Here is a 25,268-nt window from a genome sequence, read left to right as displayed (position 1 = left end):
AAATAAAGAACGTGCTAAAAAGCAAATAATAAAGAAAAATGCTGGATGGTGGGAGGGTGAGAACAATGCAGATTTGAGCATGTTAAACTGATGATCCAAAATCTATTCATTCTTCAAAGAAAAAAATGTTTTGAGTACAAGTCGAAACAGACAGCCGCTTTTAAAAAATCACACTTGTGTAAACATCATCATACCTTCTTTCTATCTCTCTATCATTGCAAAGGCTGCCTCCATCTGCAGATATCTAAATCTGTGTATCATGGTCACATTAACACTAATCATATTTTTGTGCAAGGAAGGTGAAAACACGTGCTCATTTCCTTCTAAGTTACAAAGAAGTTTACAAAAGTATTCATTTTTTCAATCTCAATATTTATTTTTCATTCCTTTCTGGAAGAGAAAGCTCGATCTTTAAAACCAAAAGAGTTACTTGTGCTCAGTTCAGAGTTTGGATCCAAAGTGTTCTAAAAGCATTCAAAATATTAGGTTGACAGACTTTTTGAAACAGTTAAGGAAGTTAGAAGTGTTTATGGTTTCAACAAGATTAGCACAGGTTAGAGGGGGAGGGAGTAAAGGAGAAGCTTGCTGGATCTGTTCTTAAGTGACAAAGTGTCTTAAATGTACCTTATAAAAACTTTAGATCTGTGCATATGCACTATAAAACACTTCTGACATCAGAAATCTTAACAAATCCCTTTCTGGGCACATAATGAGGATTTGTGACTTAATTTAAGCCTTAAGAATGTTAGGCCAAAAGAAGGTATTTTAGAATTCATAGCAGCTGGATTACTACAGCAGACCATGTGCTGAGTACAACATAGTATTCCAAGTAGTTTAGGCTATAATGTACAATGAGAGTGTCCCTAGGTCCCCCACCCCCCAAAGTTGTTTCCCAAATAATCATAACTACTATCAGCAAGCAATCAACATAACTTTTTTAGGAACAAGATTCATACTCCACACCATTTCCCCACCTTTACATCATTTTGGATTACATACAAAATTTGCAAGATCTCCTGTTACATGAAATGTGACACCCTTATAAAGTCAGAATCCTTGTGTTAAAAACAGTTAAAAGTGGCAAGAGAAAGGGAGTACAAAAGCAGCATTATTAAGGAGGACTGAAAGAGGACCAATACCTACAAATTGCAAGTCTAGAAACAGTCTTGTGTCTCCCTCTGGTTTCCTAAAAGAGTATATTAATGCCATTATTCACTCCAGCCTATTATAAGTATTTAACCAAAGATTATACCTGTGCAGTAACAGCTGACTGGTCTTTGAAAGGTTTAGATATGCAGACTAGGACTTAAACTTTCTAGTATTCATGCAGAAGTCAGAGATGAGTTTGTAACTTATTATCTGATGGAAAATGTCAACAACACTCCATTCCACCAGCTTCATCTTCTTTCCAAAGAATTATTCTACAGTTGAAGTACACCATAAATCAGGAATACATGCTATTACATATCCATTTTATAATACCCAGAATCTGTGAATTTTGGCTGTTAAGCATTTTGTGGTATTGATGCCAAATAAAGACAGTATTGAAGAGGAACAGAAGACAAATGGCCAGCCATAGTAAATTGTTTACATATATTAAAGGGACTTGATTAAAAAAATGCTTATCAGAATGAACACTTTCATTCACACCAACATTCCTATTCTATTTCTGAAGCTGCACGGCACGGCAAGGCTGAGTCTCTCATGGCAATGCTTGTTGACTATTCCTTGATGAATAATTACCCTCTTTTTGTCTGTGGCCATCTTCTGATTGTGCTAGGCAGTCCAAGTTCATAATCAAAATAATTTGAAGTCCTACTTAACAAGGGGAAAAAAAGAAGTGTGTAAACACCCTGGACTGTGACCAATATCCCACTAGGATGGTTGTGATTCAGCACCATATCAGCAGCCAGATGAGAGGAGCCGCTCTCATTGTATGCCAATAACGCATAACAGTCCTATTAACAGCACTGTGATTTACTTTCTGCCTTCAGTGGATCTGGGTCCAGCTTTATTTTCCCTATATCATTCTCTTCACTAGGGAAGGTTTTGAGATTTGCAAGGATGTGTTCCACCAAGAACCGAGTGGCTTCATCAATGTTGATATTGTCCTGAAGACATTAAAAGAGAAAAAGTTAATGATTTCCATTCCCATTATACAGAAGAAACTAGAAGGTACAAACCATCATCTCTGTGGTACACATCATATACAATTATGCTTTATAAAAGATGAAGTGAAGGAATGTAATATAATGTGTATCTTATAATTTAGGATTATGGATCTACATACACATTATTTCAACTTTTTGCAGCAAGTTTAGACGGCAACCTGAATTTTAAAAATGTGCTGAATTCCCCAAAATTCTGTCTGAAGTGCCACGTGAGACTCAAGGGGCAAGTAAAGTACCCTTTTTATATATACACCTTCTTATTACCATGTTCTTCTACTTTGAGTCCATTTATGCTTAGTTCAAAATGTGATTCCATCTAGCAATTAGGTAATATGAATGAGGACAGGAGGTGAGGTTCACTTGGCATCAGAAATATTACCATATAATACATCTGAACGAGGGACAAAGCAACCCCATCAACCTTGCCTGAATCTCCATCACGCTGTTCTGACAATTTCAATATGTGCCACAGCTGCAGATAGGATCCAACTCTACTCAGATACATGACTGGCTGGAGACACACGTCTCAGTGTAGCCATTCTCTATATGGTGCTGTATTAGGTTCAACAGGATGTGTATCTAAATATTCATCGCCATCCAATCAGGCATTGGCCCAATGTCTTTTGTCTTTCCCAATCATTCTGCCACAAGTCATTTTAATTGGATGTATAGTGCTTCAAAATACTACCTTCTGAATGTCAAATGTGTGATTAATCAATCTTCAGATTAGAGTCTGCCCTCTTAACAACTATGCCAAACTGGCTCTAAGATTTTATCCAACAATTGTTCTACTTATTTGAGTGGAAAATGGGCAATAGTGATATTTCTGCGGGACTAGTTAGAAGTCAACTTTCATTGTTTTAACATTTCAAATCTTGGTATTTCCACTTTTCATCCACATCTTTCCCAAAGTTTATCTATCTGCTTATCATAGTGTCCTTGGCCACTAGTCATCAACCATCTTGCAAGCCTGATTCTTTTATGGCAAATCAGAACAGTGACCTCAGAGTTGCTGATTAGCAATTACTTTTATCCAACGGAGATGTCTGCTCTTTGACCTCACTGGTCTTCTGGAGCAAGCTGGGTAATACTGAAGTCTAATTCAGGAAGGCAATTTATGCTCTTCAGTCAGCAAAGGTTATGGGGTGGGGTGTGAACATCATAACAAAGAGTACTGACCTTTGTTTTTAGATTACACCTAGAAGTTAAAGCTCTGGAGTCAGAGCTGCTGTCTGCATTGATCACTTTTGCTTCTATAACCAAAAGGGCAGCAGAGAGACTGAGTTCTCTTGTTGTGACACTAACTGCCTTCAAGTCAGTGTCATACAATGCTTAACAATGGCTTACTACATGAAGGGACTACAGGAATCTTCAAGTTTTGCATGATTCCTTCTCTACTGCCCACAGGCTACAGTCTAACTGGTTTCACCCTGGTTGAGGAAAAGTCATAGTTTGCCATTACATCCAAGCTGTAGCACTGTGGTTTACACTTGCCCTGCATACTAGAATGATAGTCGAATTGGGAACAAGCAATAGCTTGCAATCTTGGTGTACAAATCAAATACGAACTACAGTCTAACTGGTTGCACCCTGGTTGAGTGAAAGCCATAGTTTGCCATTACATCCAAGCCATAGCACTATGGTTTACACTTGCCCTGCATACCAGGATGATAGCTGAACTGGGAACAAGCAACAGCTTGCAATCTTGGTGTACATATCAAGTATGAACTACACTAGCATGAAGTGTAAGCTACATGCAAGCCAGGCAGTAACCAACTGGACTGCAGCATACAAGGGAAGGAAGAGACAGTGTGTAAATCCATGGGTCTTCCAGGTATTTCAGTACAAACACTGGTTCAGTACTCCATCCAGATCAAGCCACTATTTAACACCATAACATTAAACTTTTAATGGAAACCCCAAAGAAACAGCACAAATGAGTTTACACAGGCTTGGGTCCAGCAATGTGCAGGTGAAAAGAACATTCTTAGTGCAGTTCCACTTGTGAAAATTCTTGTGCAACACTTAGCACATTCCTTTAAAGAACAAATAGCATTAGCACTTTTACTAATTTAATTAATTAATTTTAAACTTAATCAGAATTTTAATGTTTAAATGTAATTTGTTTTCTTTGCCTTTCTTTGTATAGTTGGAATTTAAATGATGCTGTTAGCCGCCCTGAGCCTGCTCCAGCGGGGAGGGCGGGATACAAATAAAATTATCTATCTATCTATCTATCTATCTATCTATCTATCTATCTATCTATCTATCTATCTATCTATCTATCTATCTATCTATCTATCTATCTATCTATCTATCTATCTATCTATCTATCTATAGGACCCAGAAATTAGTTGCACAAGTGGAAATAAAAGCAGGGATGCAATAAATTGCTTTAACAAAAGCCGCTACCTTGGTCTTCCTAGAGCACAAGAGCTCTAGCACAAGTAGAAAAGTTGCAGTGGAAACAGCTCAATGAATGTATCAATAATACTGCTTTAAAAAGCTAAAAAAAAAGATTTGACAGTACCTCTAGAACTGGATAGCTTGAAGTTACTCTATCCTTTGGGGTCACGAATGCAACATAAGCACTAACAGATATATGTAGGCAGGGCTTTTTTCTGGGGGAATGAGACAGAATGGAGTTCCAGAACCCCTTTGTGGAAACAAAATTCTAAAAAAATGCTTAAAAGTTAATGAGGGGCACTTCATGTGTATTTCTCCTTCATTTCCCTCTTGAAAGTTTTGGCACCTCCTTCTCCAGAAAAAAAAAAACTGCAGGCAGGAATTCAGAATTAAGTTTTATGGGATAGTAAAGCTTGTGACTTATCCGTAAGGTTGTGCTAGTATAAGCAGGCCATGTTTGTTTCTTACAAACGTTTAAGTCTTCCTCCAGTTTTAGGAAATGCTTACCTTTGCAGAGGTTTCAAACCACCCAATAAAGCCTCCATCTCTGCAGAACTGGTCCATTGAGGAAGGATTCTGCCCACCATCTTTTTTCTGGTCACATTTATTGGCAAGAAGAACTGCAGGGATGGGGTTACCATTTGGGAGAAGCACTTTACTGTCCAAATCTTGTTTCCATTTGCACACTGCATCAAATGTTGAGCCTCTTGTAACATCAAAGACAACAAGAGCACCTACAGCTTCTTTATAGTACACTCTGGTCATATTGCCAAAACGTTCTTGACCTGTAAGACAAGTGAGAGCATTACAGTAGATAGCACTTAAGTAAACACTGCTAATTTAGTGATGAAGTATTTTCCCAGTTATATGAATACATAATTAAAGTATGTGTAGATCCTGAAAATGCTAGAATTCTGCAGCTTAATGTGCATATGGCAAAATACACATTGGCTCTTACAGGATTCTATATTTATTTATTCAAGTTATAGCTTGCCCTCCCTGCCGGCAGGCTCAGGACAGTTTACAAGAGCTGAACCAGCATAGTTCACCATAAGTTTTTTTAAAACAATTAAAAACAGTAAAAACATCATAAAGTACTATATGTGCGATGGTGAGATGGAACAATCCAGGCTTGCCATATACAGATAGGGGATCCAGTGAATACTAAATGGAAAGCTGAAGTCTAGGTTCCCGGTGCACAGTGTACCAAATGCAGGTGGGTGCTGTTGGATTGGTGGGCACAGCTTCTTAGTCGGCCTGATGAAAGAGTTCCATCTTGCATGCCCTGCGGAATTGTAAAAGATCCCGCAAGGCTCTGATGTTTACAAGGAGTTCATTCCACCAGTGCGGAGCTACAACAGAAAAGGCCCTAGTCCTAGTCATAGCCAATCTGGCATCTTTAGGGCTGGGAAGTACAAGGAGATTTTGAGATCTTGACCATAGTACTCTCTGGGGAACATGTGGGGAAAGGCGGTCCCATAGGTATGCAGGCTCCTGGCAATATAAGGCTTTATAGGTGAGAACCAACACCTTGAAGTGAACCCAGTACGCTATAGGCAGCCAGTGCAGTACTTTCCCCCTCAAGGGGAGACCCAATAACAGCCTGGCTGCCACATTCTGCACCAGTTGCAGTTTCTTGATTTGGGTCAAGGGCATCCCCATGTAGCGAGCACTACAGTAATCCAATCTAGAGGTGACCATCTCATGGATCACAGTTGCCAAGTCGCTGCATTCAAGGAAGGGGACCAACTGCCTAATCAGTCAAAGGTAGTAAAAAGTCAACTTGGCGGTGGCTGCTACCTGGGCCTCCATTGTTAAGGAGGCATCCAGGAGCACTCCCAAACTCCTAACTCCTGGTACTGCCACCAGTGGTGCCTCATCCAAGGTCAGGAGCGAAATCCCTGACCCTGGGCCACCACGACTTAGATACAGAACCTCTGTCTTCATCGGATTCAATTTCAGTCAGATTCAGTTACTGAATTCTAGTTCTAAGTGTTACTGAATTAGAGTTAGAGATGAAATAGAACTGATTAAATGTACACCCCATGAGATTTTGAGCAACTGCATTAATCTATAGAACCTGAAATTCATTGCATTTGCCTCTTTATTTATTTATTTATTCCTCGTATTTATATCCCACCCTCCCCGCCGAAGCAGGCTCAGGACAGCTATATAATTGGGCACACTAGCCTGCCCAGATTCTATTGGTATATGCACCTACTGCAGCCTATATCACAAACAACCAGACACTACTAACACCAGCAAACCTAAGACGCCCTGAATGCTTGCATTCACACATGCTGAATCCAGAGCCCTTCAGTGTCATGGTATGTGGATGTTGTCAAAGTGCCTCTTGCCATTTTAGCCAGACTGTTTCTTTCACTTTCTGTTTTGCCAGCACCTAACTCTGTGTAATGAACAAAGCAGGCAAGGGTGCAGCAGTGGGGCAGGTGCCAGTCTGGGGTGCCTGAGGCTCTAATGCCGGGCCTGGGCTTGCCACAAACTAACACCGGCTAATGCACAGGCAGGTCGCCTAGAGGTGAAAAAGAGAAAATATGAGGCACTGCGTGACATGGTTGCCACTTCTGTGCAGCAATATGAGCAGGTGGACAATAAACTTAATTACTCAAGGAGACTGGCTAATTTGCAATGAAGAATTATATCTGAGCTATTATTGTTCTTAAATAATTCTTGCTTTTCGCCTTTTGTTGTGGTCACTGGGTGTACCACAATGTATTTGTTAAAATACAAGTGAAGGAAAATTGACTAATTTTTGACTAGGAAATTGACTAATTTTTTTTGTTATCTTATGGTTTTAATTTTTAATCACAAACTAAATAATATTATTTGAAAAATTTTAAGTCATATAGTTGTTCAAAAGCTATGACTACTAGACAGTACTTTAGAAATTACTTTGTACCAACATTAAAAAGGTTGACTAATTGTAAATTAATAAATTTAAAATATTTAATTTTAAAATATTTCTGTATAGAGTTTAATTTCTCTTATTGTTTTTTCCTCTTAAAAACTTCATTGATAACAAAATGGTTGCTTTTATTTCCTGTATTTTTCCTTCCAAAGCTTTACACTCAGGAGCATTAAAGTGCTCTTCATACAGGCCACTTTTGTATAGTAATGAATATACTAATAACATAGCAAAATTATTATTTAATTATACTTGATAAAATCACAACACAAATTGTTGCATGTGAATATGACATTTTAATCCTACAATAACATCAAATATAGGTAATACAGTATTACTAATACCTGTTCATTTTCATAATTGGAGATGAATGATTATCCACAATTATAAATATTTATGGTGCTTTACATGGTATTTTTCCCATGTGGGCTTCTTTCCGCATGGGCTCTTTTCTGTGTGGGATGTTTTCTGTATGGACTTTTCCCCATGTGGGATTTCCATGTGGGCATTTTTCAGTGTGGGCATTTATGACCATGGGGTTTTTCTGTGAGCTTTTTTCCTGTGGACTTTTTTCACGAAACCAGGCCTGGCAGCACCTTCTGAGTGACTTGATGCCACCTGACTGGCATAACTTAACTAGACCTGGCTATTTGATCCTGTTCAGCAGCAGCCCCCCCCCCCAGGACAGCCAGTGTAACTTAGCAGTCACCAACTCCAGGATGGAAATTCCTGGAGATTTGAGGGATGGAGCCTGGAGAGGGTGGGTTTGAGGAGGGGTGGAAACTCAGACAAGAGCAATGCCACCTTCCAAATAGCAATTTCCTTCTAGGGAAACACCGTTACCAATCTCCAAGTAAGGGCTGGAGATCACTCAGAATTACAACTGCTCTCCAGATGGCAGAGATCAGCTCCCCTTGAGGTGGCGGGGGGGGGGAGTGAATGCCTTCACTTGGGTGGGTGGGAAGACAGTAAGGGTGAGGGGCACTCACCCAGAGTCTCTTTCTAGAGCCTACTGTATCCCCCCCCGCCCCCACAATCAGCCTTATTTCTAGTTTAAAATAAAATCCAACTGGCAACCCTACAGTACACCACTATCCTACTATAGTCAACAGGACTGCTGTACTGAAAATAAAGCAGACAAGCCTGGTAACTAACATGGATCATGGTTTGAATATTTCATTATCTGCAAGACCAAGGCACAGCAAATTAACTTTTAAAAAACAAACAAAAACACAGTCTTTTAGCTAAGAACAAGTGCTCTCTAGAGAAGTGAAGGTGGTTACTGAGCTATTAGGGTACAGTGGATAAATTTCTTCCACTATGTGAGAACTGCTATTGGATTTAGACAGCCAATAGCCCCACTGCATGGGAATACCACAAAAACATTTATTTCTGCATCACTGACTATGCTAAAGCCTTTGACTGTGTGAATCACAACAAGCTGTGGCAAGTCCTTAAAGAGATGGGAGTACCAGCCCACCTCACATGTTTCCTGAGAAACCTGTATAAGGGTCAAGAAGCAACTGTCAGAACGGGATATGGAATGACTGATTGATTTAGAATAGGAAAAGGAGTTCAACAAGGATGTATATTGTCACCCTGCTTATTTAATTTATATGCAGAGTATATCATGCGGAATGCCGGCCTGAATGAAGCACAATGAATGAAGCACAAGCCGGAATTAAAACAAGGATGTATATTGTCACCCTGCTTATTTAACTTATATGCAGAGTATATCATGCGGAATGCCGGCCTGAATGAAGCACAATGAATGAAGCACAAGCCGGAATTAAAACAAGGATGTATATTGTCACCCTGCTTATTTAACTTATATGCAGAGTATATCATGCGGAATGCCGGCCTGAATGAAGCACAAGCCGGAATTAAAATTGCTGGGGGAAACATTAACAACCTCAGATATGCAATGAAACTACTCTAATGGTAGAAAGTGAGAAGGACCTAATCAACCTCTTCCTGAGGGTGAAAGAGGAGAGCACAAAAGTAGGTTTGAAACTCAACATCAGAAAAATTAAGATCATGGCATCCGGACTCACCACACCTCAGCAAATAGAAGGGGAAGACATGGAAGTAGTGACAGACTTCACATTTCTGGGATCCAAGATCTCTGCAGATGGTGACTGTAGCCATGAAATTAAAAGACATTTGCTCCTTGGGAGGACAGCTATGGTGAACCTAGGCAGTATAATAAAAAGTAGAGACATCACCCTGCCAACAAAAATCAATATAGTCAAAGCTATGGTATTCCCAGTAGTAATGTATGGCTGTGAGAGTTGGACCATAAGGAAGGCAGAGCACAGAAGAATAGATGCTTTCAAGCTGTGGTGCTGGAGAAGAATCTTGAGAGTCCCTTGGACTGCAAGAAGATCCAATCAGTCAGTCCTAAGGGAAATCAACCCTGACTGTTCCTTGGAAGATCAGATGCTAAAGCTGAAGCTCAAATACTTTGGCCACTAAATAAGAAGGGAGCACTCACTGGATCCACTTCAAGGTTTTGGTACTAACATTTAAAGTCTTACGCGGTCTGAGACCAACATACCTGAGGGACCACCTTTCCCCATATATGCCCCAGAGGTCGTTGCGATCGGCTACGCAACACCTCTTGACCACCCCTGGCCCTAAGGATGTCCAACTTGCCTCAACCGCCTGGTGGAATCAGCTCCCTGTGGAGATCCGAGCCCTATCTGAGCTACTGACATTTTGTAAGGCCTGCAAGACGGAGCTGTTCCGCCGAGCTTATGGCTGAGGCAGCAGGCATCTCATTATTCCACCAGTTGGCCTCCCTTGTGGGGCCCTTGTGGTGACATTATACCCTACTGCAGTGCTTTCTTACTACTACTACTACCATCATTTAATATGGGCCCATATAACTATTTACCTGTATGATGTGCCTTTTCCGCCGGTGGTGCGCTTTATTTACTGTTTTACTTGTTTAATTTTAATGTAATGTTTTAACTTGGATCTGTAGGTTTTTATTGTATGTTGTGATCCGCTCTGAGTCCGTTTATGGGAAAGGGCAGAATATAAGTCTACTAAATAGATAAAAATAAAAGATCCTGATGTTGGGAAAGCCAGAAGGCAAAAGAAGAAGGGGACTGCAAAAGATGAGATGGCTGGACAGTGTAACTGATGTAACTAACACGAATTTGAGCAGACTTCAGAGGATGGTGGAAGACAGGAGGGCATGGCATGACTTTGTCCATGGGGTCGCAAAGAGTTGGACTCGACTGTGCGACTGAACAACAACAACAGCCCCACTGCCCTTGCGATAAGAGTTCTCTACAAGGCTTCCTTCAGGGTCTCTATGGCCAGACTTATACAATGTTGTCTGCCTTAGAATTATATAGTTAAATGATTCATCCTTACTTTAAGGATCACAGTGGAATTTTTGAAAGAAAAGAAAAGATGGCATATGTATTTAGCGCTTACAAGATAAATGAGTTTTTAGGTTTTTTAAAAAAGTTACTTGTAGTTTGTTCAAGCAAATAAAGATTGATCTTGTGTAACATTAGCCAAGTTGGTGATAAGAGCTCTAGGTTGCTGTTCATCTACACCCATTGCACAGTCTATACAAAGCTTATTTGTGAAGGAAGAGTATTACACAATAGATGCTATATTAACCTGCCACATTTGGGGGAACAAATCCTGACTGAGCAACTGTGTATCATTTTCAAAGTTTGCCAGGTTTGGTAAACATACCCAAGAGTAGCCCAGCTTCTCTATTAACAACTTTTAGAAGATGAGTTACTCCACTGTGCCAAACAGATGAAGTCCCAGCAACTTTTAATTTCCAGGGAAATCATGCACACATACACAACCACCCAGTAGGGTTGTCAGATCTGGGTTGGGAAATACTTGAAGGTTTTAGGGGTAGAGCCCTGGAAGAAAAGGATTTGGGGAGGGAAGGAACCTCAGCAGGGAATAATACCATGGAGTCCATCCTCCAAAGCAGCCATTTTCTCCAGGGAAACTGATCTTGGACATCTGGAGATCAACTGTAATTAGGCTTGCCATTCTCCTGGTGGCAGCAGGGGTTCTCCTGGTTTAAGCACTCCTCCACCAGTTTTTAAATAATTTGCAGCAGGACACAAAATGGCATCCATCAGGTGATGCTCCCTCCCAGGCATCCGTCAGGTGATGCTCCCTGGGCTCCAGCCTGCAAAATTTATGGCGGTTTTTCCCTAGCATCCAAGCCGCTCTGCAGCTTCTATGAGAAGGAGGCGACAATGGCTGGTCAAGGACTAGAGGCTAGAGCACCACCTCTACTGGAGGACTCAGTGCCCCTTCTTTTCCATGCGTTTCCCAGCCCCTCACTACTCAGCTGAGTCAGTTGCATGCACCAGGAAGCCAACTTGAGGTCTGTGCATAGCTTTGTGCTTCCAAGTGGGCAGAGAAGTGGGGCCCGGGCCCAGCCCCAGCTGTACTTTGGTTTTTTTTGGGGGGGGGGAAGATGCAATGGTGGGCATGGGTCTCCCACTGCCAGCCTACCAGGGAACTTGGGAAGCTTTTCTGGGGGCTAGGCCAGCCATGAGCCCTGCCTGTTGGCATCTGTCCCATCCATCCCTGTCTCCCCAAAGAGGCAGGTGGCTGTAGGGTGAGGGTGGTAAGTCATTATCCCCAGGCCCACCGAGCTGTTTGGAGCTGGTGACCTGGGGAAGCCAAAGTACTTCCTTCCATCCTCCACCTGTAAAGAAAGGGGCTGCCAGCAGCAAAAAGAGCCCCTTCCTAAGCAGGCCAGCCAGACTCCTGTCCTCCCCCACTGGACAGCACGAGAGGCACCCAATCTCCCAAGCCCCTGAGCCCAGATCAGCCCACACAAGGCTGCCTGGTGCCACACCTCCTCACCCTCCCCTGCCGCCACCACCTGATTGGCAGAGGAGCCAAGGCTGGGATGACTCTGACAGGTTGCCTGGACAACCTGGAGCCAAACACATGACCCTCCCCCAAATCTTCCATGGCAGTGGGAGGCAGTGCTGTAAGTGCCTGCAGAAGTTGTCCAGCCTGAGCTGCCCCTGGACACCAGCCTGCAAAACTCATGGCTGTTTTTCCCTGGCAACCAAGCCGCTCTGCAGCTTCTGTGAGAAGGAGGCAACAACAGCTGGTCAAGGACCCTTTTCCTGCCTCCCTCCGTTGTTAGGCATCCAACCTGCAGATGGGGAGTTGGGGCTTTTCCTGCCTCTCTTGGGTCGGGATGGAGGGAAGGTAGGAATGTATGTGTGAGTGGGGCTTGGATGGCAACAGGAGCATCTCTCAGGTCAGGGGAAGGGGAAGGTGGGAAGTTGTGTGTGTGTGTGGCTTAGATGGAGGCAGGAGCGCCTCTGGGTTGGGGGGGAAGGTGGAAATGTGTGTGTGACTTGGATGGAGACAAGAGCATCTCTTGGGGAGGGAAGGGTGGGAATTTGTAAGGGGGGCTTGGATGGCAGCAGGTGCATCTCTTGGGTGGGGGATGGGGGAAGATGGGAAGTTGTGTGTGTTAGGATAATTAATCCACGTCAGTTAAGACAAGTGACCTATCTCATTTTAAGCATATACAGATCGTTTATTCAGTGACTAAAAATATCATGAAAACATTACTATGAACCCTTATTCAAAGAGTAAAAGGCAAGACAATAGAGTCCACCTCACATGAAGGTTGGTAACCCTAGCTCTTGTTATAGTACTCACAGCTGTGAGTAAGAATGTTTATCATTAGTTTTACCATTAGCTTCATTTTGCTGTGAATCAGGGCTTCACATGTGCTGAGAGACAGGTTGACTTGGAGACTTAAGAATCCAGCTGGCATACATGAATAATATGTATGATTGTAGCTAGGTATATTTGGGCTTAGTTTTTTGTTTTTTTTTAAAAAATGCATATTTAATTTAATCTTTTTATTGAAGAACTGAATTACAGATAGAACAACATAAAGAAACTGCAATTGTAACTAGCTAAATATATTTATACTAATTTCAACACTATTATATGTGGTTACTATTTGTAAATTTGCTTATAATTACCTATATATTAAAAACTTTCCTCCCTTCTTTTCTCTTCAGCTCTTCTATCTTCTTGCTAATAGTATATTATTCATGTAGATGTTTTAAACAAAACTTTACTATAATCAAGTATAATAACTACAAAATGTAATAAAATACAGCAAAAATTCTCAAGTTTGTGAATCTCTATACATCTAAGTCTAGTATTCTTGAACCTGAGTTCAGCCCGAGAGAGGCCACAGGGGTTGAAAGGTCATTTGCCTTTCACCCAGGGACTGGTAGCAGGGAGAGCACATACCCACAATCACTCACCGCTTCCCAATCACCCTGCTCAAAAATATCTAAGGGCAGACCTTAAAAGGAAGATACAAACTGAGACTGTTTACAAAGAGTCTACATGTTCTTTGAGTTCTTCATGTTCCTTAGACAGACAAACTCTAGTTGCTTTGAAAGGTGTGGGAGGTGACCTTGTTTTCCTTTTATTGGCTGCCTTCTCCAATGGTGATATATTTAAGCCAGCCGATGGCAGTTCGCCAGATGTATTGTCAAAAGCTGTATAAATCACTTGTCTATGTGCCACAGAGTGTTTCCCCTATGAAGCTAATTATATTTAATGCCTAATTCACAGAGTTTAGCCGTGGTTAGTTCCAATTCCTTTCTGCTCTTCAGAAACTCTAGTGGGAAGTCAGGAAAGACTAGTATCTTTGAGTCCTGATATTCCAAGCCATTTCATTTTCTAGCTTGTGTTAGTATCTGTTATCTGGTTCTGTGGTCTTTGAAGACTACAACAATGTCTCAATATTATACTGAAGCATTCACAGGTTCCTTTTGAATTAAAAAACAACACCTTCCTCCAATTTTAAAGATTCCACCAGTGCCATAAAAATATTTAGTTCCATTCGTACTTCAGCATTAGATTTAAATCCCCTGAATTTCAAGTGCAGTTCACAGGAGCGATAGTCCATGGAGAGAATACGTTTTCTAGCCCATAAATCAGGAGTTTAGAATTTGCTTCTCAAGAGCAGCTACCTTCTTAGTGTGAGCTAGCTCACAGTTTTTTAGCCTCTGGCTCACACATTTTTGTTTCAACTCTGGAAAAATGGCCCCAGAGCAAACTAACTTATGCAGTAGCTCTCAATGTTAATGCTAGTAGCTCATGAATTAGATTTTTTGCTCACAAGACTCCACAGCTTAGAGGCAGTATTAGTTGTCAAGCTGTTTGATCGATTTGCTTAAATTGTTCTTCTATTTTGTCCATATACTGGAATGCAGGTTTTAGCATTTCCATGATATCGTATCTTAGTTCTTGTTGTTGTTTAGCCATGGGTTCAAAAAGAAAGTTTGTTGTAAGTGTAGTATCTTGTGGCATGCTAGCATTTCCTAGGTTCGTTGTGGAGGAGTTTCTAGTCGCTGTTAGAGTGAAAACTCTGTCAAAGGTGGCATATTATCAGCTTTGTTTCCCCTTCTTATCTTGCTTAGGAGACATATTTCCAAAATCTTTTAGTAGAGTTCAAAGAAGGTAAAAATAATATAGAGCGAACAGACAGCAAGCAGCGGGTAATGACTACCGGCTAACTTCAGGGCGTAGCCAGTCTATTGGGGCTTAGTTTTAATAGCAACTAGGCCCAAGGTTTCACAGAAGAGGCAGGCTGGAAGGCAGAGAATCAAGAGGCATTTTGTAGTTTTCTGAGAGTTGTAGGCATAAGAAGCATCAAAGGAATCAAATGGAATTGTTTAAGAGAGCAGGGGATCCTCAGGTACTTGGCAATGGAAAGCTGGAGTAAAATAGGGTTGCCAGGTCTCCCCTGGCCACTGGTAGGGGATAGGGGAGTAGGGTTACTATATCCAGATGGGAAACTCCTGGAGATTTGGGGACACAGCCTGAGGAGAAGGAAGGCACCTTGGCATGGTATAATGCCATAAAGTTCCCCCTCCAAAGCATCCATTTTCTCCAGTGTGTAGTCTGAAGATGAGCTGTAATTCCAGGGAATCCTCAGGTCCCACCTGGAGGCTGTGCAAACCAAGCAGAAAATCATGGCAGAGAGTGACAGGAGAAAACCCAAAGGTTTTGTGATAACCAGCCTCAAAAAAAAGAAAACATATAAACAAAGAACAGAAAATATTTATGGCACTTATTGACACTCTCATCTAAAAAATTATTTCAAATAACATACCCTGAAGTACAGAACACCCATATTAAGTGCAACAGGACATAAATAAAACATTTAAAGGCAAAATCCTAAAGCATATCCAAAAGTCCTTCAGCGCCAAAAGAATCCTCGGTCCAGCAGTTCCTGAGGAAAACGCATGGTAGTTCATGTTCCAATAAATCGAATATGTCTTGTACACAGCAGTCTTGAAACACAGCGACGAGGTAGTATTTTATATTCCCTCGTTTCACTAGAAGCTTTGACCAGCTGTGTCAATTATAACAATATTTAAAATACAATTTTTAAGGAAACATCAAAACAATGCGTACCTGTAATATTACATACCTTTCAAACAGATATACCTTTCAAACAGGGACCGGGCTGATTCTATGGCATTTGAAGAGCAGGCTGGAGGAGGAATATCATCCCCTCCCTCACTTCTGGAAGTGAGGGGGGGGGGGAGAAGCCTCCTTCAGTATGCTATTGAAATAACTTAGAATCAGCCCAGGCCCTACCGAAGTGGTAGAGCCAAGCCTCATCTCCCCCCCCCCCCCGGCCGCATGATCAGACGGCGCTGCGCGAAGCTTGGGCAGCTTCAGCAGAAACCGGGCTAATTCTAAGTTATTTCAATAGCATGCTGAAGGAGGCTTCTCCCCACCACTCACTTCCAGAAGTGAGGGAGGGGGTGAAACTACTCCTCCTCCAGCCTGCTTTTCAAACGCCATAGAATCAGCCTGGTTCCTGCTGAAGCAGGTAGGGCTGACTCCTTTGCGAGGGCAGGGGAGGGGGGGTGAAACACAATGCAACGATGGGGAAGGGAGGGGAGGGGGCGGGCTAGGGATTGCTAATACCCAGATGGGGGCAGGGGACCCCCCGGATTGGAGGCCCTCCTCCACTTCAGGGTCATCAGAAAGCGGGGGGAGGGGAGGGAAATATCTGCTGGGAATAATGGAGAGTTGATCCGTGGGTATCTGGGGCTCTGAAGGGGCTGTATTTTGAAGTAGAGCACCAAAATTGCAGCATAGCATCCAGTGCCTCTCTGCAAAATACCCCCCAAGTTTCAAAAAGATTGGACCAGGGGGTCCAATTTTATGAGCCCCAAAAGAAGGTGTCCCTATCCTACATTATTTCCTATGGAAGGGAGGCATTTTAAAAAGTGTGTGGTCCCTTTAAAAGTGATGGCCAGAACTCCCTTTGGAGTTCTATTATGCTTGTCACACCCTTGCTCTTGGCTCCACCCCCAAAGTCCCCAGATATTTCTTGAATTGGACTTGGCAACCCTAGGGTGGACCATGGCGGCAGCAAAACCGGTCCCTGGTGCCAAAAAGGTTGGGGACCACTGTCTTAAAAGTACAATACAAAGCCTCCATGTAATAAACAATTATTTCTAAATGATTCTCAATTGTTCTGAAGTGTAAGGACATACCAACAGAATACAAAGGAAATCGAAGGAAACAAGAAAGATCCTATTCATTTAGTCAAGTCAGTCTTTATTGGCATAAAATATATAAATATATATGTCACAGCAAATTAGTTAAAAAAGGTAAAATGGAACAATTGGGTACATATACATCAAAGTAAGCATAAGAACATAAGAGAAGCCATGTTAGATCAGGCCAATGGCCCATCCAGTCCAACACTCTGTGTCACACAGTGGCCCAAAAAAATTTATATATATATATATATATATATATATATACACACACACACACATACACATACATACACACACACACACACACACACACACTGTGGCTAATAGCCACTGATGGACCTCTGCTCCATATTTTTATCTAACCCCCTCTTGAAGGTGGCTATGCTTGTGGCCTCCTGTGGCAGTGAATTCCACATGTTAATCACCCTTTGAGTGAAGAAGTACTTCCTTTTATGAGATCCCTTGGTGCGCCTTTAAAAGAGTAAAGAAACTTAGCCATCTTCTAAGTGACACTAGATGAAGAATCATTCAAAAGTCTATAGACCTTAAGTGCATCAGAACAATCAACCATGCTAACTAAAAGAGGATGTACTCATTATTTAGTCCCTGTGGTGTGAGGAAATGTAATCTAAAAATCCGCCACATTTCTTCCTGATGTAACAATTTAATAGCGTCACACTTAGTATGCTGTCTGGGCGAGAATTTTGTAACTAAGTATTTAAGAGTCCACATCATGTTTAAAGGTTCGAAAGTGTTCCACAAGCTTGCCTCAGGCAAATTATTTCTGACGTGAGATTTATGTTCCAATACACGTGTATGACATGTGTTGTACTTCCGACAAAATTTTTTAAAAACAGGCATAAAATCACATAAACGCACATTTTAGTCCCACATGTGGTAGTTTCCTTAAGAGCTATCTTATAGCCTGAGTTGGGGTCAGTATATTCTTTAATTTGTAAGCATGTCAAACAAGTGGCACACTCACTGCAGTGGAAGTGCCCACCCGTTTTGATATATTTTTTTCACTCGTAGATATTAAGTCCATTCTAATTAGGGTGTCCCCTATACTTTTAGCTCTCCTGAAACCCACTCTAGGTAAGTTTTGACAACCCAGCAAGTTTTTAACAACAAACCAAAATTTTCTTATAATGTTCTGAATCAAATGAGCTAGCGGGGAAAAGTGAAAGGCACATGTGATAACATGTGTTTTCTGTAATCCGTTTTCCCTCAAACAAAGTTGGTGTCAAGCATATGGATTATAGTCAGTATTAAATGTTAAGTCTGATTTCCTGTAGAATGCTTTCTCATGTAATTGCATATCAAAGCCAAAAACCATCCTGCCTTCTACCCTCCCTTTTCTCTTTCCCACCTTTGAGTAGCAAATGTAGGAATGTACTGCTTTGATAACGGGCACCTCCCGGAAGGATTCCACGCTGTAACTATCAACTGTATGCCTGAGACCCGGGAAGTTTTAACCACAGAGACAGCTAGGTGTAGATACGTAATAATTCACACGTCCTTGTTATGTCTTTGAATTAACATTCCCAAGGTGCTTTGATCTAACCCTTAAAGCTTTATGCATTACAATACTTTGTATCATTTTCAAGGAGTCTTACTGATGAGCAGCAATGGAGTATCAATAAGCTAAGACTTTGTATTATACAATTACTTTGTTATCTGAATCTTCCATGCTTGACAGTTGGTCTAGAACATGTAGTAGCCCTCTTTTCTGCTTTATCCAGCACAGATCTAGGGTAGCCTTTACTTTCAAACTGGATGCGCAAGTGGTCTTTTTCCCTACAGAAATCATTCCAATGAGTAGAATTTCTTCTGGCTCTAATCATTTGACTGTAGGGCAGACTTTTGCATGAATGAGCCGGGTGGTAGGAGATTTCAATATTGGAAGAAGAAGAATCTACCACACACCAGGACAAACAGCAAAGGATGCTCTCATAAGAAAAGGGAATTATTCAAGAGGTCATAAGTTAAGGATATAATTAAGTATGAAGGAGGGGGGATGTGCATACCCTAAGGCATAGCGAGGGGATGAGAAATCACCCACAGTTACAAGCTCTATGTCAGGGGCAGGAGGGAGGGGGTGGAGGAGGAGGGGGGAGGGTTGTTGGGAAGCAGGAAGGGAAGGATATTAAAAGTGAATGTTTGGCCAGAGGGACGGGGGAATTTTAGTGTAAAAGAATATGGTTAGAATGTTGAAGATGATTTCGCTGAACGTCAATGGTCTAAGTTCTAATCTCAAAAGGTATAGCTAGATTTATAAAGTAACAAAATATAGATATTATGTGCTTACAGGAAACACACAAAGCCAAAAAGGATACTAAACCATTATTTAATGACCCACTGTGGGAGGTGTTAGCTGAAGCAAGAAGTACAAAAAAAGCAAGGGGAGTGGCAATTTTGGCACACAAAAGGAATGACATTAAATTGATATATGTATTAAGTGATGGGGAAGGAAGATATCTCTTGGCTAAATGCTCCTTTCAAAATAGGTTGATAACATTGATAAATATTTATGCCCCGAACAGTGGGGGGGGGGGGATTTCTAGTAAAGGTTTTACAAAAGTCAGAGGTTCTCTGAAGGAGAAGTGATAATAGCAGGAGACTTGAACACTGATGTCACTAAAGACAGATAATTAGGTGGAAAAAGTGGAATCTGATAGAAGCATACGAAGCTCTAGGTTTGAACCCCCAACCAACTCACTTTTCCAGCAAGCACAAAATAGCTTCATGTTTAGATCATATAATCTTTCAAAGATCAAATAATTGGGAATTGACAAGAACAACAATGCATCCAATATGGATTTCTGATCATACCCCATTGAGTATAGAAATAGAAATAAAAGATGAACAGGTTAAAAGAATATGGAGATACAATAATATGATTATGATTAAAGAAAAAGATAAAAAATTATGGAAAGTCAGCTAAAATTATATTTTAAGGAAAATAGGGGGACAGTGGCCACAGATATTCTTTGGGATGCAGCTAAAGCAGCAATCAGGGGACAATGCATAATGAAGGAAAAGGAAATTAAAAGATGGTTTTCTAATAAGACAGGAAAAATACAAGAACTGGAAATGTTACAGAGACACCAAGTAAAAAAATTTGGCCCAGAAAGGCAAAAATTAACTAAATAACTTAAGAGACAATTAGATTCTCTTGACTCTATGGCACTCTGGAAAAAAAACAAATGAATTTCAGAGGAAAAAAAAGGGGAGTAAGGCAAGGCTGTCCACTTTCACCAGCCTTATTTATAATGGCGATGGAACAATTGGCTGAAAGAATTAGGAATTCAGGCAGGATAGAAGGATGCAGGATGGGCAAGGAGGAGATGAAAATTAACTTATTTGCAGGTGATATAATTATGATTATGGCAAATCCCGAAGAGGGAATTAAGGAAACGAAAATAATATTAGATGACTTTGAAGCGATATCAGGATTAAGAATTAATATGGGGAAATCAGAAATAATGTATTATAATGTGAATTTAAAGGAAAGGAAGGAAATTAATACGTTAACCAAAATAGAAGAAGATGATATTGGATCTATATCCCGCCCTTCGCTCCGAAGAGTCTCAGAGCGGCTCACAATCTCCTTTACCTTCCTCCCCCACAACAGACACCCTGTAAGGTGGGTGGGGCTGGAGAGGGCTCTCACAGCAGCTGCCCTTTCAAGGACAACCTCTGCCAGAGCTATGGCTGACCCAAGGCCATGCTAGCAGGTGCAAGTGGAGGAGTGGGGAATCAAACCCGATTCTCCCAGATAAGAGTCCGCACACTTAACCACTACACCAAACTGGCTCTCCTAGGAATGGGAGTCAAGAAATTTAAATATTTGGGAATAGAAATTTATAAAAATATTAATAAGATAGTGGAAAAAACTATAAAAAGGTATGGGAAAAGATAACTAGAGATATGGAGGAGGAAAACCATGAGTATAACTGCTAAAGTAAAAACTGTTACAATGTTTTGGATACCAAATTATATTTATTCCAAACAATACCATTACAAATGGACAAACAAAAAATAAGTAACTGGAACACAAAAATACGAGAATGGATTTTTGGTACTAAGAAATTTAGAATTACAAAAAAGTTAGTATATAATCATAACTCTGAACTAGGATGGGAAGTACCGGACATAATAAACTATTACGAAGCTTTTCAACTTAAAGCATTATTTAGAAAGAGAAGGGAATCAGAAATGGGTTAGGTTTGAAAATGAAGCTAACAAAGGGGTAGGGAAATTTGGTATTTTTACAAATAAATGGACTAGAGATCTTAAATTGGATACAGGACCAAAGAAAAGTGCATTAATGATCTGGAGAAAGTGGCAGCCAAAATGGTAAAAACGAATATCTAGATGGTCGCCTTTGGAAACTTTGGAAGAGGAAGGCATAGACTATAGATTGGGGGGGGGGGGACTACTTAAACAAAAAAGATATAGTAGAGTACAGGACTTGCTATCTGCAAATATCTTTTTTTTTTAAACTTTTTTATTGAATTTAATAAACATACAAATAAAGCAATCAATGACTGTATCTGCAATCATTCTTTGTGTATAAGTATAGCATACCAACAGAAAACAAAATATAAATATATATACAAAATACAAACAAAACAAAATATACATACATTCACTCACACATACATAATTGGCAGCTGAATTAAAAAATAAGTACTCTGTCCATATATTAATTACATCAAATTAATAATGTCATAATATCTACCAGGTATACATGTACGCATCTGATCTACAGGACCAAAAGAAAATTTAAGAAATGGAAGCCACTTGTACATCAGAGATTCGTTACTTTCTGAATTGTTTATATTGCATAAACTATCTGCTATCTTGTCCATAGCATAGACCTCCCAGATTTTAGCATACCAGGTTTTAACTGGAGGAATATTGGGAGATTTCCAAAATTGGGCTAACACCATTTTAGCAGCAGCTAGTAAAAGGGATATCAGGGATTTATTGAGAGAAGTAATAGAAAAATCTTTCCAACAGTCAAGCAAAATGAGTTCCAATCTTAAGGGTAAACTATAGCCCGTGATATCCTTGATTTTCGCCACAATTACTGCCCAAAACGACTGCACCCTCGGGCAAGACCACCAGCAGTGTATAAATGTGCCCGCCTCTCCACAATTTTTCCAACATTTGGAGGATTGATTTATCGCCATATGGCTTAATCTCTGAGGTGTTAAATACCACCGAAACAAAATTTTTTGAGTTTGTAATTGTATATTCAATGATTTTGAAACAAACGAAGGAGATGACCAGATTGGTTGCCAAACATCCTCCTGAAAATTAATTGAACTATTCCTTTGCCAAATTTCTTGATAGGATAACAAATCAACAGCATCAATGTCTAGCAAACCCTTATAAATAAATGAAATCAGTCCCTTCCGCTTTAAAAAAGGAGAATATAGCAAGTGTTCAAAGAAAGTAAGAGGTCGATTGAAATTGTATTTCTTTAAGAGTGATGTCACCAAGTTGTTAGTTTGCAAGTATTCAAACTATGGGATTTTTGTCCCACCAGTTTTCTCTTCCAAAGATTTTTTGTCGAGCATTTTTCCATTGGACAAAATATCCACAAACCTATAAAGGTTATATTTTTTCCAAATTGGAAAAGACTTGTAAAAAAACCCCGGTTGAAACCAAGAAACATCCACAAAATGAGATAGTGGAGATATTGGAGGGGCTAAAGAGAGGCGACGTTTGTCCCAAATCTGAAAAATAGCTTTAAGAAAAAGGTTGGAGGAGATAATAGGAGGTCTATTCTTCGGAAATTCCCATAATATAGAGTGAAACAATTTGTTATTTAGATAGGTATCTTCTAGGGCCTTCCAACCTGCAAATATCTTAAAACCATTTCAAGCTCTAGAGGAGGCAGTAGGTGCAAAATACTGGTTAAAAGCTGTAGGCTTATACACAAAAATTAAAAAAAATAATTGAAAATAGTGACATAAATATAGAAGAACCAATAGAAGAAATTTATAAATTAATGGAAAAAACCAAAAGAGGATTGGTAGGTGTAATTTATAAGAAAATGACCCCAGATGAAGAAGGAATAATAGCCCACCTTCAAAGAAAATGAAGTACAGAAACTCAAATAACAGAACAAAAAATAAAAAAAAAATAATGGAAGGAATTAAGGGAATACAAATACATAAATTTAGGGAAATGGAGCTAAAATTTTATACCAAATGGTACAGAACTCCAGCCACTCCAGTTAAGTTTTGAAATTGCGTCATTTGCTCAGATATCCCTTTCACGGTAGTCGCCGTTTTAAGCAATCAATCCCGGCTAGTGTCGACTCCTTATCTTGAAAGTTCAATAAAAGTTTTCTTACCGCACGCAGCGGTTGAGTTTCCAAGTCAGACTGTTCTCTATTATCTTAGACACTCTCCTATTTATCTCTCACACTGTAGTAGGAATGTTTACATTCCTTTTAGGTCATAAATCTTTTTCCTTCTCGGAGGGGGAAGGCGTCGGCTTCTTACTCCTTAGGTGTAATCTATAAGAAAATGACCTCAGATGAAGAAGGAATAATAGCCACCTTCAAAGAAAATGGAGTACAGAAACTCAAATAACAGAACAAAAAGCTAAAAAAATAATGGAAGGAATTAAGGGAATAAAATACGTAAATTTAGGGAAATGGAGCTAAAATTTTATACCAAATGGTATAGAACTCCAGCCACCTTAGCCAACATGTTTCCAGGATTAAGCCCAAACTGTTGGCATTGTAAAAAAGTGAAAGGATGGTACACCCACATGTGGTGGGAATGTCATGAGGTTAAAATAGTATGAGAAAATATAGTAAGAATAATAAACAAGCTCTTTCAAGTAAAGCTAAATATAGATTTTGAATTGATGTTGCACTCTAGACAATGCAATAATAGGGAAAAAGAACTAAGATCTATTAAAAGCGATGATACTAGCTGGTAAAGCAGTAATAGCAGTAGGGTGGAAAGGTAAAAATAAATGGACAGAAAGAACCTGGCATAATTATTTGTTTGAATTTGTTCAGTCAGATATAATGGAAATAACTAACCAGGATCTGCCATGGGAAGATAGAACATTGAGGATCAAAGAAAAGTGGTCGCTTTACCTGAGCTGGATAAAAGAGGAACAGAAGGAAGACGTTCAGTGGAAGCTTCAAGCCCTATGCCCCTGGCTGAAAGAAGAAGTTTAGACAGAGGGGGAGGGACGGGGGAGAAAAAATTATAATGGAACAATGAGACAATGGAAAATTGTACATTCTAATTAGTAAACAATAAAAATTATATATTTTTTAAAAAAAGAATGAGCCGCATGGCATCACTGAAAATTAAGGGGGACAGCTTTATCTATAGGTTTCCTATGCCTTTTAACTGCCTATATGCAACAATATCCAGAAAGACTATACGGATTGTTTTTTACTTATATGGATTGTTTATACAGATTGTTTTTTACTTAAACTTGAACTCCTTAAAAAAGCCCAGACTTCTTTGGTCAGGTTCTTTCTTCAGTTATTTTGGGTACAAGTGAACATACATTTTGCTACTTGATCTATAACTCCCCTCACCAGTAGGCTTCTATAGCGTTCTTGGTCCTTTAGTCAAAGTTTTATTGTGGTCATGTGTGACTTTGGAAGTTTGTTGTTGTTATTCTCTGAGGAAAAGATACAGGAATTGTTTTATTATGACAGGAAGAGGTGGGGTTTTAGTGCAGTGTGCTGGAAGTGACATGATTGGAAAGGGATGGAGTTGGTTAGTGATATCACTTGACCTTTGACTTAGAAGTGATGTCACATCTTTGCTTCTAGCTCCACCCCAAAATCCCCAGATATTTCCTGAGTTGGACCTGGCAACCCTAAATAGTGGGAGATCTCCAGTTGTCATCTGGAGGTTAGCAGCCCTACTACGCAGCATTGGGGTGTCAATCCTGATAACAAAGTCACTCCTCAGTTATTGCAGAAACCAATGAAGCATTGCGGGGGGGGGGGGGGGGTCTACTGAAGATTTAAGAGGAAGTTCTCATTGCCACCTTCAACCCAGCACATTAATAGGGTAGCAGACAGTCAGAGACATGTGACCAGCTCACAGTAGAAATAACAAAAGTAAATCAAGAAGCAATTAAAGCTTATTCTTTAAAAAATTATAGAAGCAAAACAACTTTTTAAAAGCA

General features: G+C 40.2%; 1 protein-coding gene across 1 annotated transcript in view; it reads right to left on the bottom strand.

Moving 5' to 3' along the window:
• Nucleotides 1–351: 351 nt before the first annotated feature.
• Nucleotides 352–25,268, bottom strand: part of RAB32 (RAB32, member RAS oncogene family) — a 40,831-nt gene continuing 15,914 nt past the window's right edge. The window contains exons 2-3 of the mRNA XM_060240704.1: nt 5,085–5,362; nt 352–2,111 (exon numbers count right to left, since the gene is read on the bottom strand). Of these exons, the coding sequence (XP_060096687.1) occupies nt 1,962–2,111; nt 5,085–5,362 (428 nt within the window). The 3' untranslated portion in view covers nt 352–1,961. The remainder of the gene's footprint in view (nt 2,112–5,084; nt 5,363–25,268) is intronic.

Source organism: Heteronotia binoei, chromosome 1 (genome assembly GCF_032191835.1).
Source record: "Heteronotia binoei isolate CCM8104 ecotype False Entrance Well chromosome 1, APGP_CSIRO_Hbin_v1, whole genome shotgun sequence".
In the NCBI taxonomy this organism is placed as follows: domain Eukaryota; kingdom Metazoa; phylum Chordata; class Lepidosauria; order Squamata; family Gekkonidae; genus Heteronotia; species Heteronotia binoei.
Note: the sequence above shows the minus strand (reverse complement) of the source record. Positions and strands in the feature narration are given on the sequence as shown.